This window comes from Drosophila elegans, unplaced genomic scaffold (genome assembly GCF_018152505.1).
Source record: "Drosophila elegans isolate 14027-0461.03 unplaced genomic scaffold, ASM1815250v1 contig_208, whole genome shotgun sequence".
NCBI lineage: Eukaryota > Metazoa > Arthropoda > Insecta > Diptera > Drosophilidae > Drosophila > Drosophila elegans.
In genome coordinates, this window is record NW_024545578.1 from 15,694,843 (window position 1) to 15,708,936 (window position 14,094).

Genomic DNA, 14,094 nt, shown 5'->3' on the forward strand with positions numbered 1-14,094 from the left:
TCGTCATCGTTGTCAGGCGTCGCAGCCCAGCATCAAGATCAAAGCGAAGCCCAGCAGAGCCCACTAACTACATTGGTCGAGGAGAGCCAACTGAGCAGTGGAGCTGGCACTGAAGCTGTCTATGCACAGGGAAAAAAATCACCGAAATAAGTCACCTTTAAGTTGCTCTAAAGAGCAAACTTAACTTATCCTCATCAACTATAAAACTTTTTGAATTAAGAAAAAGCTGTTTGCTTAAAAAAATGAACTATATTCTAGTTTCAATTTAAAATTGTATTCTTATTTTGTTATTATTTAATTGTATATCAATAGTTTGTGTTGCCAAAAAAAGTATTTTCCTGAATTTCATCGCCATAAAAAAATGTTATTTGCTTATAAAATTTAATTAACATAATTTTTGGTATTTTGCAAATAACTCAATAATGAATATGGCATTGTTCAGCATCGTTTCTTGCTGTGTAGAGCTAAATGTGAAGCTGAGTTCGAGGCTCAGAAGCCGCTGCCGTGACTGCCTCCGTTGTGGTTTCTGTTTCTGGTGGTGCTGCTGCTGCATAGTCAAAGTAAAATAAGAAATAAATCAGTAAATTGGATTGCTTTCTGCTTTTTGCCCGGCTCACAGTTCGCCATTCGCCGATTTCGCAATGCCAACTCTGGCAACTGCAGTTGAGCTTCCTTCGGTCGGGCTTGCTTTGCTTTGGTTTTGCTTTGCTTTTGTTTTGTTTTGTTTTGTTTTGCTTAGTTTTTGTGCCGTGTGGCTCGGTTTTAGTTGGTCCGGCGGTGTGTGTGTGTGCGGGTATGCTGGAATTTCTATGCTTATCATCGGCTCGATCTCACCTGTTCAATTCATTATTTTCTATAAATAAACGACAGGCGTCCGGGCAATTTACATTGCTCCCCAGCTCGCCCGTCCGTAATTAAGTTGAGCAGCGCGCTCGCGTTCGCTTCAGTTGTTTAATAACTCAACGCCGATCTGGGGCCAAGGGTTTTGGGGAAAGGTCATCCGCAGATGGCTCTGGGCATGGCAATGGCAATGGCAATGGCAATCCATGAAATTCAATATGTATCCCGAGAGCCGTGGCTCCTGGTGCTGCTGCTGCTGCTGCTGCTCCGACTGCTGCGGTGGCCAATTTCGCGAATTCGTGCAACTTCTGCCGGCGCGTCTGCGCATGAGGAGCTGCCCCAATACACTTACACTGGCAAATGGACTCGGAGCATCTGTATCTGTGTGAATGTATCTGAGCTGGGCGGCGGCCTCTTTGGCCTGGAATTTCTGTGGCTCGTTTTCTTTCATTTTGGTACCTAAACATTTTTTCACCGGCCTTTTTTAAATACGAGTTTTGCGTGTTCTTCTCCGCATCCTGCTGCACAAATATGGGCCTATGATAACATTGTTTTCGGCGGGACGCGTGAAAGTTGCTGTGCCCCAAAGGGTTCCAGCCAAAGTCCTCACTTTTCACTGTGTGTGTGTGTGTAGTAGCTCAAACGTTAAATCTTTGGGCTTTTTATTTATGCTGATTTGGGGTCTTGCCATTGTCGTGTGTCGCGGCTCCTTATCGAGGGTCCCATCGCCTTTGACTTCGCAGGAGGTTGTTCTGCTCAAAATTTGTTGAACCACATTATGTTGATGGAATATTTGTATTCCCGATCGGAATCTTATCCTCCCATAAGTGTTGGAGCTTAAGATAAAAGCTGGAATGCCATACAAATTTTAAATCCCTTTTTTATCAGATGGTATATATCTGCGTTTCACATTGTTTAACAATAGCTAAAGCACTAGATCATAAAAAAAGATGTTAAAATCAATCCCACTATTTATATTAAAAAGTTTATTTACACCATAGACGTTTTCTTAGCCAACTGCTATAAAACTATATATAGCTTCAGATTAACTTTCGCTTAGAAAAACCGAAAATCCTTCAGAGTTTACAATAAGTCTGTCGAAGCTGCCAAAAAAAAGATACGAATAACTTTCAACTGTAACTTTGCTGGAAAAGTTTTGCGATCCCTTCGAAGAGACGGCCATAAATTCTATAAAATTCCTTGTCTTCTCATCGCTGGCTAGAAAAAGCAGGAAACAAGTTTAATAGTTGCCAGCGGTGGCAGCAAAGGGGGCTTAGAGCTTAACAAGATTTTTGCGTACTGGGGCTCCAGCTGGGGGGAAAAAAGAACACCGGGCCGATGGCGATTGAAGTTTGTCATGAAAAGATTGGCATGCGTGGCTGGAAAATGCGAAAAGTTTTTTGGGGGGGCCGGCCAACTGGCTAACGACCCTAGCCTGATTACGTATACGCCCCGTTGTTCGAGCTATTTTGTGTTCGCGGCGTGGGAATCCAGAAGATTCGCGACACTGCAAAGCCAAAGCGAAATAAAGTGAGGCGAAACAAAGACGGCCAAATCGGACGCTGCCGAGTCTGGTGGATGGTGCATGAATCACCGCGCCTGCATCGAAATGGATGCTGAGGATGAGGATGAGGATGAGAATGGCGATGAGGATGGCGATGGGGATGGGGATGGCAAACTGGTTATGCTGGAATGCAGATAACTTCTTGCCCAGCTCCAGACTGCCAGCGAAAACAGCCCGGGCTGCTTCAAGTGCGGCAATTTCATGCCCGTCCGCATCGGAGCTCTGCATATTAAATATTTAAGGCAACAGTCAGAGCCGAAAACCAGAACCAAAAGGCGAACCAAACCGAGCTGAAGAGTCCGCACTAATTTAGTGCGATTCGCACACCCAGCCAACGGCATGCATGCGGCAACCACAAATTTTAATTAACCGAAACAATGGCGGTGTTGTTACATCAAAGGCAACAACATAATCAGAACGCAAATGCCGAGCGGGGGCTGCAACCGCAATCCTCTGGCGGTCCGTCGAACACCAACTAAATGACCACGAAATTACAGATGCAGATGAACAGTGCCAGTTGAGGAGTCTGATTTAGTCGGTATTCTCGAAACGGAATGTGACCCTCATTCGAAGCCCGTTCCACAAAGTAATCTTATTGTCATTTGCAGTTCAAAGGATCTTTAAAGATATGTTTGTTAAAGCTTCAAAGCATTTGTCAGCAAATGAACAAAGTTCTTGTGTTTAAAATTGACTTACAAATTGATTATAATTAGGTATGCTGTCAGACAAGCTCGAAATATTATATTACTATTAATAATATTTATTATTATACATTTATTATTATAAAATAGTTACCCGATTTTCTTTTTAAGCTCTTAATTAACCAAATAAAATATAAATGTATAATTAAGTAATAGCTAGCAAATAAGCTCATTATTAAATTATTCTGAATAATGGCGAAAAATTAAATTTTATTAACAAAATTGTATTTTCTTCAATGCAAGTCTCTGTATTTTCACCTTTTGAAATATTATAAATATTAATTTAATTTAGTTTAATATTGGGAAATTAATCAACAATGTATATTTGATTTGCTTTTCAAATGGTTTCTGATTCTTGATGTGTTACAAGTTAGTTGTTAATACACGTAGTCTTGTAAAATAATGCTTATAAACGATTTTAACGCCTTAAAACGAATTAAGCCAATATATTGTGTCCTTAAAAGTATTATTGAATGCCTTTTTTAGAAAGTGTCAACAGGTCATCTGAGAAAATGTACTAGGGTATTATTCAATTAAAGATACAACATTTACTTCCTTTCTTTTCGTGATTTTGCACGAAAATGAGTCACACAAATCGATGACCTTGATCCGCTTTAGCTTTAGACCAACAGACTATCAAAGAGGTTGGGCCACTGAAAAATGCATTACGCAGCTTCAATCGATATTTGGCACCGTCGCCCATTTCGCTAGTGCTCGGGGCAAGGTCGTCTAAGCAGGCGCTAAAAAAAAGGGGGTGGCAGACCGAAAACGGTGACCAAATGGCTGGCGGCCCAACCTTGGGGATTCCACTGGCGCCAGCCATGGTTATTGCAGCTGCGTCACTGCGAAAGAGGAGTCCCAAAATGCAGGCTATGACGTCAGTCGCTGAATTCAGAACGAGTCAACAACGGCAACAATCAACTGCCACAAACCCAATAGGAGCCACTGCGATGCTGGTGATAAATGATTGAGGCCAAGTGGAAGCCTTACAGATACTTGGATACTTAATTTATGACTTCGCAGATGAGTCGCGCTACAAATTGCATTTAATTGCCTCACGTTATGCATAGCAATTCAATGTTATTCATAGCTAGAAATATTATACCTGACAGGTGTAGTACTCTTGTAAATAAACTAACACTTTATTAGAGGTTGTTCTGGGAAAATATACATTTTATTTTAAAATAACTTTAAAATGATTTAAGGCACTTTTGCAGCACTTACTGATAAAAATAGTGCAAATAAATTCATGAAAATTCGTGTCAGTTCTATCGAATCGTTTGCATTTACCAAAAACATACAAAAATATAAAATGAAGTGGCCATAGCAAAACCACTTTGCCCTAGCTACTAAACTGTAATAGTTTTATTTTATAATCCTGCTAATAAAACAGATATAAATATTTTGTATGCACTTTTTTAAATGCATGAAAATTCTATAAAATCTTTTAGTTAACCGAAAAACGAGGTACAAAAAATATGAAATCAATAACGGCATGCAAACTTAAAACCATTTTCTTTCAAATCAAACTCAATTATGTATTAATGTGTTCTCAAATAGTGGGCACACAAGCGTTTTAATGAAAAATTATATTTGTTTTTCTATTGAAGAACAAAATAAACAAATGACAAATTCATTAAAAATAAACTATGCTGCGTGGTTTCAAAAAACCATTTTTATTTTGCCCGATTTAATGAGATAAAAAAGTGTATATAACAATTTCTTTGTGCAAATATTAACCAGCACCAGTATATTTATTACATATATCCCAAAGCAATAACAGACATTAAACGAGGCGCCACCGCCATCAGAAAAGGCGACAGTCGGTCGATTGAATGGAATGAGGCGGTGGCGGTGGCGGTTGCAAATGGCAATTGGCATTTACATTGATTAAATATTTTGCCGGCCAATAGGTATCTGACCGTTTCTGATTGAGAGCTCGGCAAACAAATGCTGATCAAAAATAAAGAGACAAATTATGTGTTTGCAGTGCGGCGGCGTTTTAATTTAATTCGCGTTCATTGCATTGCAATTTTCACAGCAAATTGCAATTAGCGGCAATTTAAGCGAATTTCCTACGGACGCAGCATAAAATTAAATGGGAGTCATGCGGATGGAGAGGTTGCCAGTTGGATGACTGGATGACTGGGTAACCGAGTGGCTGAGTAACTGAGTAGCTGGGTGACTGAGTGACCCACTGGCGAACAGGCGGAACTCCAGCGGGGCCAATTGCCCGCCCTCAAGAGCGACTGAGTGTCCGGCTATTTGACTAATGAAAGTATCGCAGTGAACGGCGAAAGTAGTCCACTCTCACAGTAGCCACTTAATGGCTCCATTTGCCAGCGGCAAGTGACCCACCCACCCACTTGTCGCCCAATCCCTCCGCCCCCTTCCAGCCCCGCTCACTGCCCCTGGACGGTTGTGCAATGTGGGCCTAGTGGGTCGAGCGGCGGAATGGAGGTGAACTGCAGAGCTGCAAATTATGGCAAAGTGGACACCAGCGAACGCTGCCCACACTCGGCTATTGCCACATGATTTATCAACTGAAATCCACACGCGAACAGAATTTATTTGAACTGCTTGCGTTGCACAGAGAGAAGTTATCAAATTGTGTGGTTCCTTAATAACAAATAGATAATAAAACTTAATAACAGTTCCTAATATTCAATCCTAATATTGTTTTAACTAAGCCAAACTAAAATAATCCCTAATCATTATAATAACCAATTAATTTTATTTACTTAATCATTTAATTTTAAAGCTCTTAAACCTAAATTTAGATTATGAAAATTAAATTACCTTACATCATCGTTTTTTGCATAAGTATAAGAGGAAGATATTTAAAAGGGTTCGTAACATTATTAATGTCTTAAAATAAATAACTCAATTAAATACTGGACAACATGTGTTTCTTCGAGTTCAACAATATTACAATATTTTTATTTATATTAATATTTGTATTGTTACTTAATTAAGTATATAAAATCAATTTTTTAATTAAGTAGAACAACCTTCTACGCTGTTTAAAGTGAGTTATTTTAACTAAAGATTTTTCTCTCTGCACAGGGGCTTAGAAGTTTCAAAAGGGGATTTATACAGATACCCACGGAGCTGCCACAGATTTGGCGTTGTGTGGGCCCAGACGAGTCAGCCCAACAGATAAGACATATATATCGGATAAGTGCTCGTTTCGATAGCAGCCGTCACAATGTTTGACTTTTATAAAATAATTTACTTACAATTTGCACATGTCAATCGGCAATTGGCTGCGACAAATGTCGCTGCCAGCGGCAATTAGCGAGGGAAGAGCATCCATTTTGTTCCCACACCGCTCGGCTGATTTATGGATGGTCAGATGGTCTGTCACCCAACTGGGTTCCGCATTCTTCAAAACGGCTATCGTGCCTTATTAATGCCCATCGTCTGCCACTGAGCTTTGACTGGCGAGAAGGCCGTAAAAAGAGGAGGTTCTCGCGGCTGGGGCAGTCAACTCCATATGGTAAATTACAGTCATTTGCATGGGCTATTTGCAATCTATTTTAATTGATGCTAGGAGTTGGTGTTTCGATCGAAAACATGGGGCCATAAGTGTTTTTATACGTAAGAGAATATGCTTAAAATAAATACTTGTTTATAGTTTAATTCGGCAATATGAGTTTAATTAATTTTTTTATTTAATTTATTTAAATTGGAAACCTTTTTTTAACAAACTCTCTTTTTCTATGACGAAAAATATTAACTGCTGCTCATTTGGGGATTCAAATGAAAATTAAAACTTTTCAACCTGGTGGTTTTAACATAATTAATCGTTTCAGAAAAAACTCAGAAAACTATTTTCCACTGCATTTTGCAATGCTCAATAAAGTTTACCCATTCTATATTATGGCAAGCATTATATAGCTTACAAATCAGTGCAAAAAAAGCGAAACAAATTGCGACCAAATAAATTTGCATCAAACATCACATTAAAGGCATAAAAAACTAATGGACTTGAATAATTAAGAGCTGACCTGCATTTGTCTGCTAATCAAAGCTCGTTGCAAATGGTTCTGTATGCAAAAGTTTGACAACCATGCCAGGCACACTTCATTTGGTCATTTGTGACATTGCTGGTTGTCAAATAACAAAATAACGATAAAATTAATGGCGATACATTAACACACGCACCTAACTGACATTATACAGGTTAGATTTCAAATTAAATTATTTTTTAAGTTGCAGTTTTTACAATACAGATTTAATTTACATATTCTTACACATTTCATTAAAAGTTAAGAAGGTTGTAAATTGTCAGCTTCTCTTATTTGATCAAGATATTCCCAATCAAATAGCATTTAAATTGTGTAAATGTCTCGATAAAATCACGTTTAAAGCTGACTGCAATTTTTCGTTGCTATAAACGGAGAATATTTCAGTGAAATATTGGTTTACCGCTGATAAACAGACATCCAGATGAAGAGATTAACATTACTTGTATGTACATTTATTTTTCAATATGAAAATCCATCAGTTAAATACATTTTAATAATGCCCTTTTTGAAGGGCTTTACATAAATTTACATCAACTATTTATGAATGTGTTTGCAAGTCCATAAATGTAAGCCCACAAGGTGGTGACTCTGACAGTTTGGGCCAGGTCAAAAGAGACGACAGTGGCAGTGGCAGTGGCAGTGGCAGTCTGTCATTCCGACTGCTGACAGTTCCTTTTGCCGGCACATAGTTCACAGCTCACGGCATGTGACGCATTTGCCACTGCGCTTCATTATGCAGATCTTCCGCTCCTATCTCCCTGAATCCGGGAATCCCGGAATCCCAGACTTGCCATACACCTCCAATCCTTCCTTCCTGCGCGGTGCCACATGCCAGGCATTCTACTTCCCGTCCTTCACAACCAGGGATGCGAATTTTTTAGATATTGTGTTTGGGGACATGCCTACAAGTACTTAAATATGTTACATTTGGATACCATTGGACCAATTCTTAAAAAGTTTTGCCATAAATTAAATACTTAAAATACAAAGCTTAACTTGGGATAAACACCTTTAATTTTTAATTGAGGGTAGAAACATTTTATGAGTGGTTCTTAAGAATCCCTAAATGAATAATAATTTTTGCCTTATTTTCTAGCTTTCTAAAATGACATTTTTGAAGAAAGCATGAATTATACACCTATTTTTATTTTGAAAGTACTTTTGAAATTTATATTCTTAATCCTCTTCAGTGAAAAAGTGGTGATTGAAACTTTTAAATTGGAAACAATGAAGTACCTATCACACCACTGTTCACCAGCTAGCCCCACTCATTGATCCTGTTCTCTGGCATTGTTGTGGGTGGCAACATCTGCGGTTGAGCTGCTGCAGTGCCGCATTATAAAATAATACATGGGCGTGTGTGCCATGGCCCCGTTGACCTCATCGCATGGCTGTGTCAAAATTGTTCGACAAGCTCGTGTACTTGAACTGTCAACCTGTGTGGGTGGAAGTGGGGGTGGGTCTAGGGGGTCCCGAAATGTTGTTGTTCTCGTGCTTACGTGCTCTTGTTGTTCTCGTTTTCCACGGGGCAGGATTAACTATCGAGCGGTTTTGCGCACTTTTGCATATTTATAATTGCGAGTCACGTTTAGGGGCCAAGTTTGTATCGGTTGAACCGGCTCTTCGAACTTGAATCGATTTTTGGCTATTTAACATACTTTAAAAGTCTAAAGCTGCAGGTGGGCGGAAAAAGTTAGATAAACATGGAACTTTAAAATATGTCACAAAAAATATACATACTTAAACCTTTACTTTCAACAAATAAATAAAATAAAGCAACTATTTCTTTAATATATAAAAACGCAACATAAAAATAAAACCACTGCCATCTTCAAGCTTGTTTGACTTTAACTTAGAATGACGTATTTCTAAAATATATTTATAAAACATAAAGCCTTCAGGTTCTTAAGCAGTATTCTATTTTAAATGCATTACCTTCTTACATAAAAAATTGCTGCTGGGTGCTTTCCGAAAACAAAATCTATTTCCAAAGTTTCGTAGCTATCTAAAGCAAAACAAACAAATAGTTCGATGTATTTGGCAGTAGAGCCAATTAACCAGAAATTAATGGATAAACAAAGTATAGGCCACCGCTCATCGGAATTGAGAAACGAAATAAATTAATTGCAGTCGCCAGCGGCATCGCCGCAGGTGGGCGGTGCCATCGGTGGTTTGGGTGGCGTTTGGGTGGTGCTTGGGTGGTGCTTGGTAGCTGGCAGGGGGTGTAGGCACAACAGGCGCCATGCTGCATTTTCGGTCGACGAGCCAAAACAACAGATGGAAATAGAACTTTAATTAAAAGCCGAGAGAGCCAGCGGCAACCGCCGAAACAGCGCTGCGAGGGGAAATAATATAAGTCAACATTCTAATAAGGAAAATAGTTGCTCTCACACATACAGGCGCCCACTAATACTCAAACACTGAAAAAATAAGAAAAAAAAATTAATATAATTACATGTTTGTCATGAACATAAAACATGCTTAATTATGGCAACAATTTTGTTTAAGCTTCAAATTAAAGTCAATTACCCATTTAACTAATTTGTAATGATTTAGAGAAATTCTTGAACAACTATTTGTGGGTATGCAGTCGGTTTACTTGACTATTTCTGACAGTGCCTTTGCAGACATATGCACGAACAGGGCAAACAGCGGGTGCTCTCTGCTATTTAAAGCCTATTTTCAGTTGGCCCTATTTCTGGGGGATGGCTCTGAGAGGCCGTATTTCGCGCTTTAAGCCGGTCATGGGAACAGCATTCAGATGCGATGATACAAACTGTATGTCAGTCGACGACTAAGCACGCTCCAGATGACTCGAAGGCGATGCCACGTCTGTTGTAGCAGTTCGCTCGCCTCGGCAACTTGGCTGCATCTGCATTAAAGCCGCCTGCCTTTACAGCCCGGCTAAAACTAATCGCTGAGAGCTGTGAAACGGGCTGGTTGGCAAACACAAAACCGACGACAGGTGAAAGGATGCCACGAGTGGCTGCCACTCTAGAGTTTTACCCAATAGGGCTTTAAGATCTGGCCCTGCATTCATCGAATTCGAGATACTTCAGTTTCAGGGCCTCGGCACATTCAATTTAATTAGACTAGTAAGACTTCCTCGTTTTCTCATTCTATTAGGGAAAATAATTAATGAATTCATCTGTCCTAAGTGCAGTCCCATTATACTTGACGTCGGCATGGATAACTACGATGATATGGGGATGGGGATGATGATGACGTCGCTGAGTCTGTTGACTCTTGACGCTGATGAGTCGCAAGAACAACAAAAAGTTTGCTGGCGGTTGGGAAATATGGCGAGGCACATATGCCAAACCAACGGGAGTACCATGATTACATAGCTGATGAAATATGCATTATCTGCCGGTTTTGGGACAAAAGTTTTTGGTGAAAATAAAAGTTGAAACCAACTGAAATCCCCCAGCAACTCTATATTTGTCCTACTAGATGAGCAAACGTTTTAAGGAAATTCAGTCAAGGCTGAAATCAGGCCTTAGTCAATTTTTTTGGGTATATAAAAAAATATATGTTTGTATCAGCATAGGTTTTTGGTATTTATTTTAAATTTATAAAATGCTTTAAAAATTTATTTAAAGTTATTTTAGATCCTTTATATTCGTTCTGTTGTGTTCGCATACAATATATCAATATTTTTGTTTGCAATACCGGAATCTTTTGAGGTCTAAAAATTTCTAAAGAAAAATATTATTTTCCAAAGCTATTCATAATCTTTAGTCATTTCGGACTTAGCTTAAGTGATTTTATAATTTTCTTTTCTTTTCCGCGTGTATATATGTTATTTGGCCCAGCGTCATAAATCTAAATGAAAACGTTTAGGAAGCGAAAAAATCCAACGCCTACGGCGAGATTATCACCCTGGCCGAAGATATATAGCATTGCGGGGATATAGATATGCGGCGAGGCCTAAAATTAAAATAACCTTGCCAATTTTCACTCAGTATGCGGTTAGTTTTACGCTTAAAGGGAACACGAGAACGCTGAAATTTGCGGCATCGGCATCGGGAAGGGCAGCGGCAACCGTGTCCATCAAAGTGTGCAAGTCACCTCCACATATGGCCCCGGAATTCCGGCACATACCCCTCCAATCAATTGCACATTGTGCACGTAGCCACAGCAGAAACTATGTGCGTGTTTTGGTTGAATTTCGGCAGGAGGAAAGGGAAAGGTTGGAGCTGCCGGGCTCAGGGGCGTGCGAAATCGAAACCATTGAAACCGAAAGCACTGAATGAAAACTTTTGTGGCCCAGCCTTGGGATCGAATTGAATTTTTGGTGGCATGCCACCAGGCCGCAAACTTTTGCGACCCGTGCGGCCATACAACTGACCCACAATCAACCCACTGGGAATGTTGGACGGAAGAGGACCGAAAAATATTCAGCGAATGTCTGCCAAAGATTTTTCATAGCTGGGCATAGGGTACAAAAAATATGGGAAAAAAACTGTAATAAATTTGAACGTTAAAGCTACTGGGCACAGTTCATAATTCAATGCGAGCTCTCTTCAAACTTGTGCCTGCGAGGCCAGCAAAAGTTTCAAGGTGCAAGTGCCAACAGGGCGTATACGTCATAAATGTGGCCTACCTTTTGCGTGTAGCTGTGGATTGAATGTGAAGCATCTGTTGAAATCTAAATTGAATGGCGGGAAAAATCGATTTAAGTTGCACTTTGTTTATTAAGCCATATCCCATTGATGAATTGAAAACAAAAATTCGAGTTGTACCACTCGCGAGTACCGCATGGTCGGTATAATCGATTTTCGTTTTTAATTTGAGAGCACTCATGAAAATAGCATAATAGAAAATATGTTCTAAATTAAGTACTGAAACCGCAGAAAAATCTTTTTACAGAAATTAATTTCCATTTTCTTGTTTTATAACAACCGTGATGAATTTGAGTTAGCTCAACCTAATCATCTTATCTAACTTGATAGTAAAACCCTTGCTTTCATAATGCACTTACTTTATTTGATTAAGATTCCCTTGCCCTCTGTTTACTAACTCAATAAATATGCGCTAAGCCCTCACAATTTGAGCCCTACAGCAACAATCGGTCATTCAAAGTCAAACAAGACACAGTATCCGAGCATCTGGCCTGCGTTTGAGTAGTACAAAGGTTGGAAGTACTGTCGAAATAAGTATGTCCGGGGCAGGTGTAAACGTTTCCATAGAATATGCCAGCAGCAGTGTAACAGTTCACATATCTGGGAAAAAATGTTAATTTAATTAAAGCATTTTACCAATAGAATACACAATAAATATACTCACTGCCTACATGTGGTGGAGGTTACCCCGCCATAGGGAAATCTTCCTGTTTTTTTCATGGTTCGACAATAGTCGGTGGCATCGGTGATGGCCGTGGATCCGCAGGTTCCTGAACCTGAGCCGGAGCAGGTCACTGAGAACATGGTGGGAGAGCCACAGATATTGGGGTTTTCCACGTTGCACACCAATTCCGAGCCGCAACTTCCTCCAATCGAAGCACTGGGAGTAGTTTCCCCTAGACACAGAGCGAAGGTGTTTCGACTGGTGCAGGCAAAGCGTTTGTCACTGCTGCACTTATTGCATCCTGGACAGGCTGGCTCGACTGACGAGGAACTGCAAAATGGTGTGCCGGCGATGCAATGGTATCCCGAGGGGCAGGTGTACAGATCTCCAATGGCCACACCATCGGAGGAGCACAACTGGAACTCGGTCTGGGATACGCAGGAAACAAGTGTTTCGGAGCACTTATTACAGGTTGCCTGGCAGCCGAGGATGCGGATGCACACTCCCAGAAAGATCAGTAGGCGGAGCATCTTTAAGTGGAACTGGGGAAACCAAAACCCTGTAAGCGAATTTATCCAGTCTAGTCTATCTAGTCCAAGTGCATTACTATCTTTTTGCTTATCTCTGCGAACATCTATTATATTAATTGTGGCTGCACTTCCATCACGTGATAGGAGAAGGTTATACAAATCAAGTAGTAATTCAAATCTAAGTAAGGTGTTGTTTTCAACTTGTAACTTATGAAAAATAATTAGGGTAATGAGAAATAATTTTAATTGTATTATGCTGTCTTGCTTGCAAAAATTTTTACCTAATTTAAGATTAGTTAACCTATCTGATATTTATTGTGTTCAATTGTCACACCATCTATGGAATCGTGAGGCTCAAAGTGGCGACTCCATAAGTACATCTTGCGGGCACTTCAGTTTCGCAGTAATGCGATGAGCTATCGTAATACGTTTGACCGGGACAAGAGTAGAGACCTCCCCGCCAGTAAGTTGCATTCAGGAAACAATATATGTACCTAAGTATTTATTATTCGTTAAAGTATTTAGGAGATAAGCTAACTTAAGTACTTACTGCTTACACGTGGTATTGAGGTCGATGCCATAGGGAAATCGTCCACGCTGTTGAACAAGTGAACAGTAGGCGGTGGGTGTCAATCCTGTGGGATCTAGTCCAGTTTCAGTAGTGTCTCCGGGACAAGTGGCCTGGGATCCCGCGGAGGGACTACCACAAATATTCGGATTGTTGTAATCGCAGACGTAGTTCGCTCCACAGCTTCCCAGGATCTGCGAAGGAGTGCTTGTCCCCAAGCACAACGAAAAAGTCCTGGCGGTGAGGCAGGCGAATGTGTTGTTGTTATTGCAAGAACCACAACCAATGCAGGATCTTAAGGCAACATTTGTGTTACATATAGCGTCATTCGCCGTGCAATAATATCCCGTCGGACAAGTGTAAACCGGACCGAAGGGCAAATCGTTAGTTGAACAAAATTGAAACGAAGTATTTGATACACAGGCAACGTTGCTCTTGGATGCACACACATTGCAGTCCGCTTGAGTGTCAAGTATATGGATTCCCAGCAAAACTCCGACTCCCAGCAAGATCAGAAAACGCAGCATCTCAAACAGCAACTAGCTATATTGGTGTCAAGCAGGTGTCTTTA

At 40.2% G+C, this 14,094-nt stretch overlaps 2 protein-coding genes across 2 annotated transcripts; both read right to left on the bottom strand.

Moving 5' to 3' along the window:
* Positions 1-11,869: 11,869 nt before the first annotated feature.
* Positions 11,870-12,966, bottom strand: LOC108150118. The gene is made up of 2 exons (XM_017278085.1): positions 12,426-12,966; positions 11,870-12,361 (listed from the first exon to the last, which is right to left on the bottom strand). The coding sequence occupies exons 1-2, from the start codon at positions 12,953-12,955 to the stop codon at positions 12,196-12,198; spliced, it is 696 nt and encodes a 231-aa protein (XP_017133574.1). The 5' UTR covers positions 12,956-12,966; the 3' UTR covers positions 11,870-12,195.
* A 326-nt stretch (positions 12,967-13,292) lies between these two features.
* Positions 13,293-14,050, bottom strand: LOC108150090. Its single transcript, XM_017278054.1, has 2 exons — positions 13,506-14,050; positions 13,293-13,449 (listed from the first exon to the last, which is right to left on the bottom strand). The coding sequence occupies exons 1-2, from the start codon at positions 14,048-14,050 to the stop codon at positions 13,293-13,295; spliced, it is 702 nt and encodes a 233-aa protein (XP_017133543.1).
* Positions 14,051-14,094: the final 44 nt, after the last annotated feature.

Excerpts from the sequence above, each read along its gene's own strand:
- LOC108150118 (XM_017278085.1), bottom strand. The coding sequence starts at position 12,955 with ATGCTCCGCCTACTGATCTTTCTGGGAGTGTGCATCCGCATCCTCGGC. Across the intron at positions 12,362-12,425 it reads ACCTCCACCACATGTAGGCA|ATATGTGAACTGTTACACTG; the intron begins GTGAGTATATTT and ends ATTTTTTCCCAG.
- LOC108150090 (XM_017278054.1), bottom strand. The coding sequence starts at position 14,050 with ATGCTGCGTTTTCTGATCTTGCTGGGAGTCGGAGTTTTGCTGGGAATC. Across the intron at positions 13,450-13,505 it reads CTCAATACCACGTGTAAGCA|GTACATATATTGTTTCCTGA; the intron begins GTAAGTACTTAA and ends ATAAATACTTAG.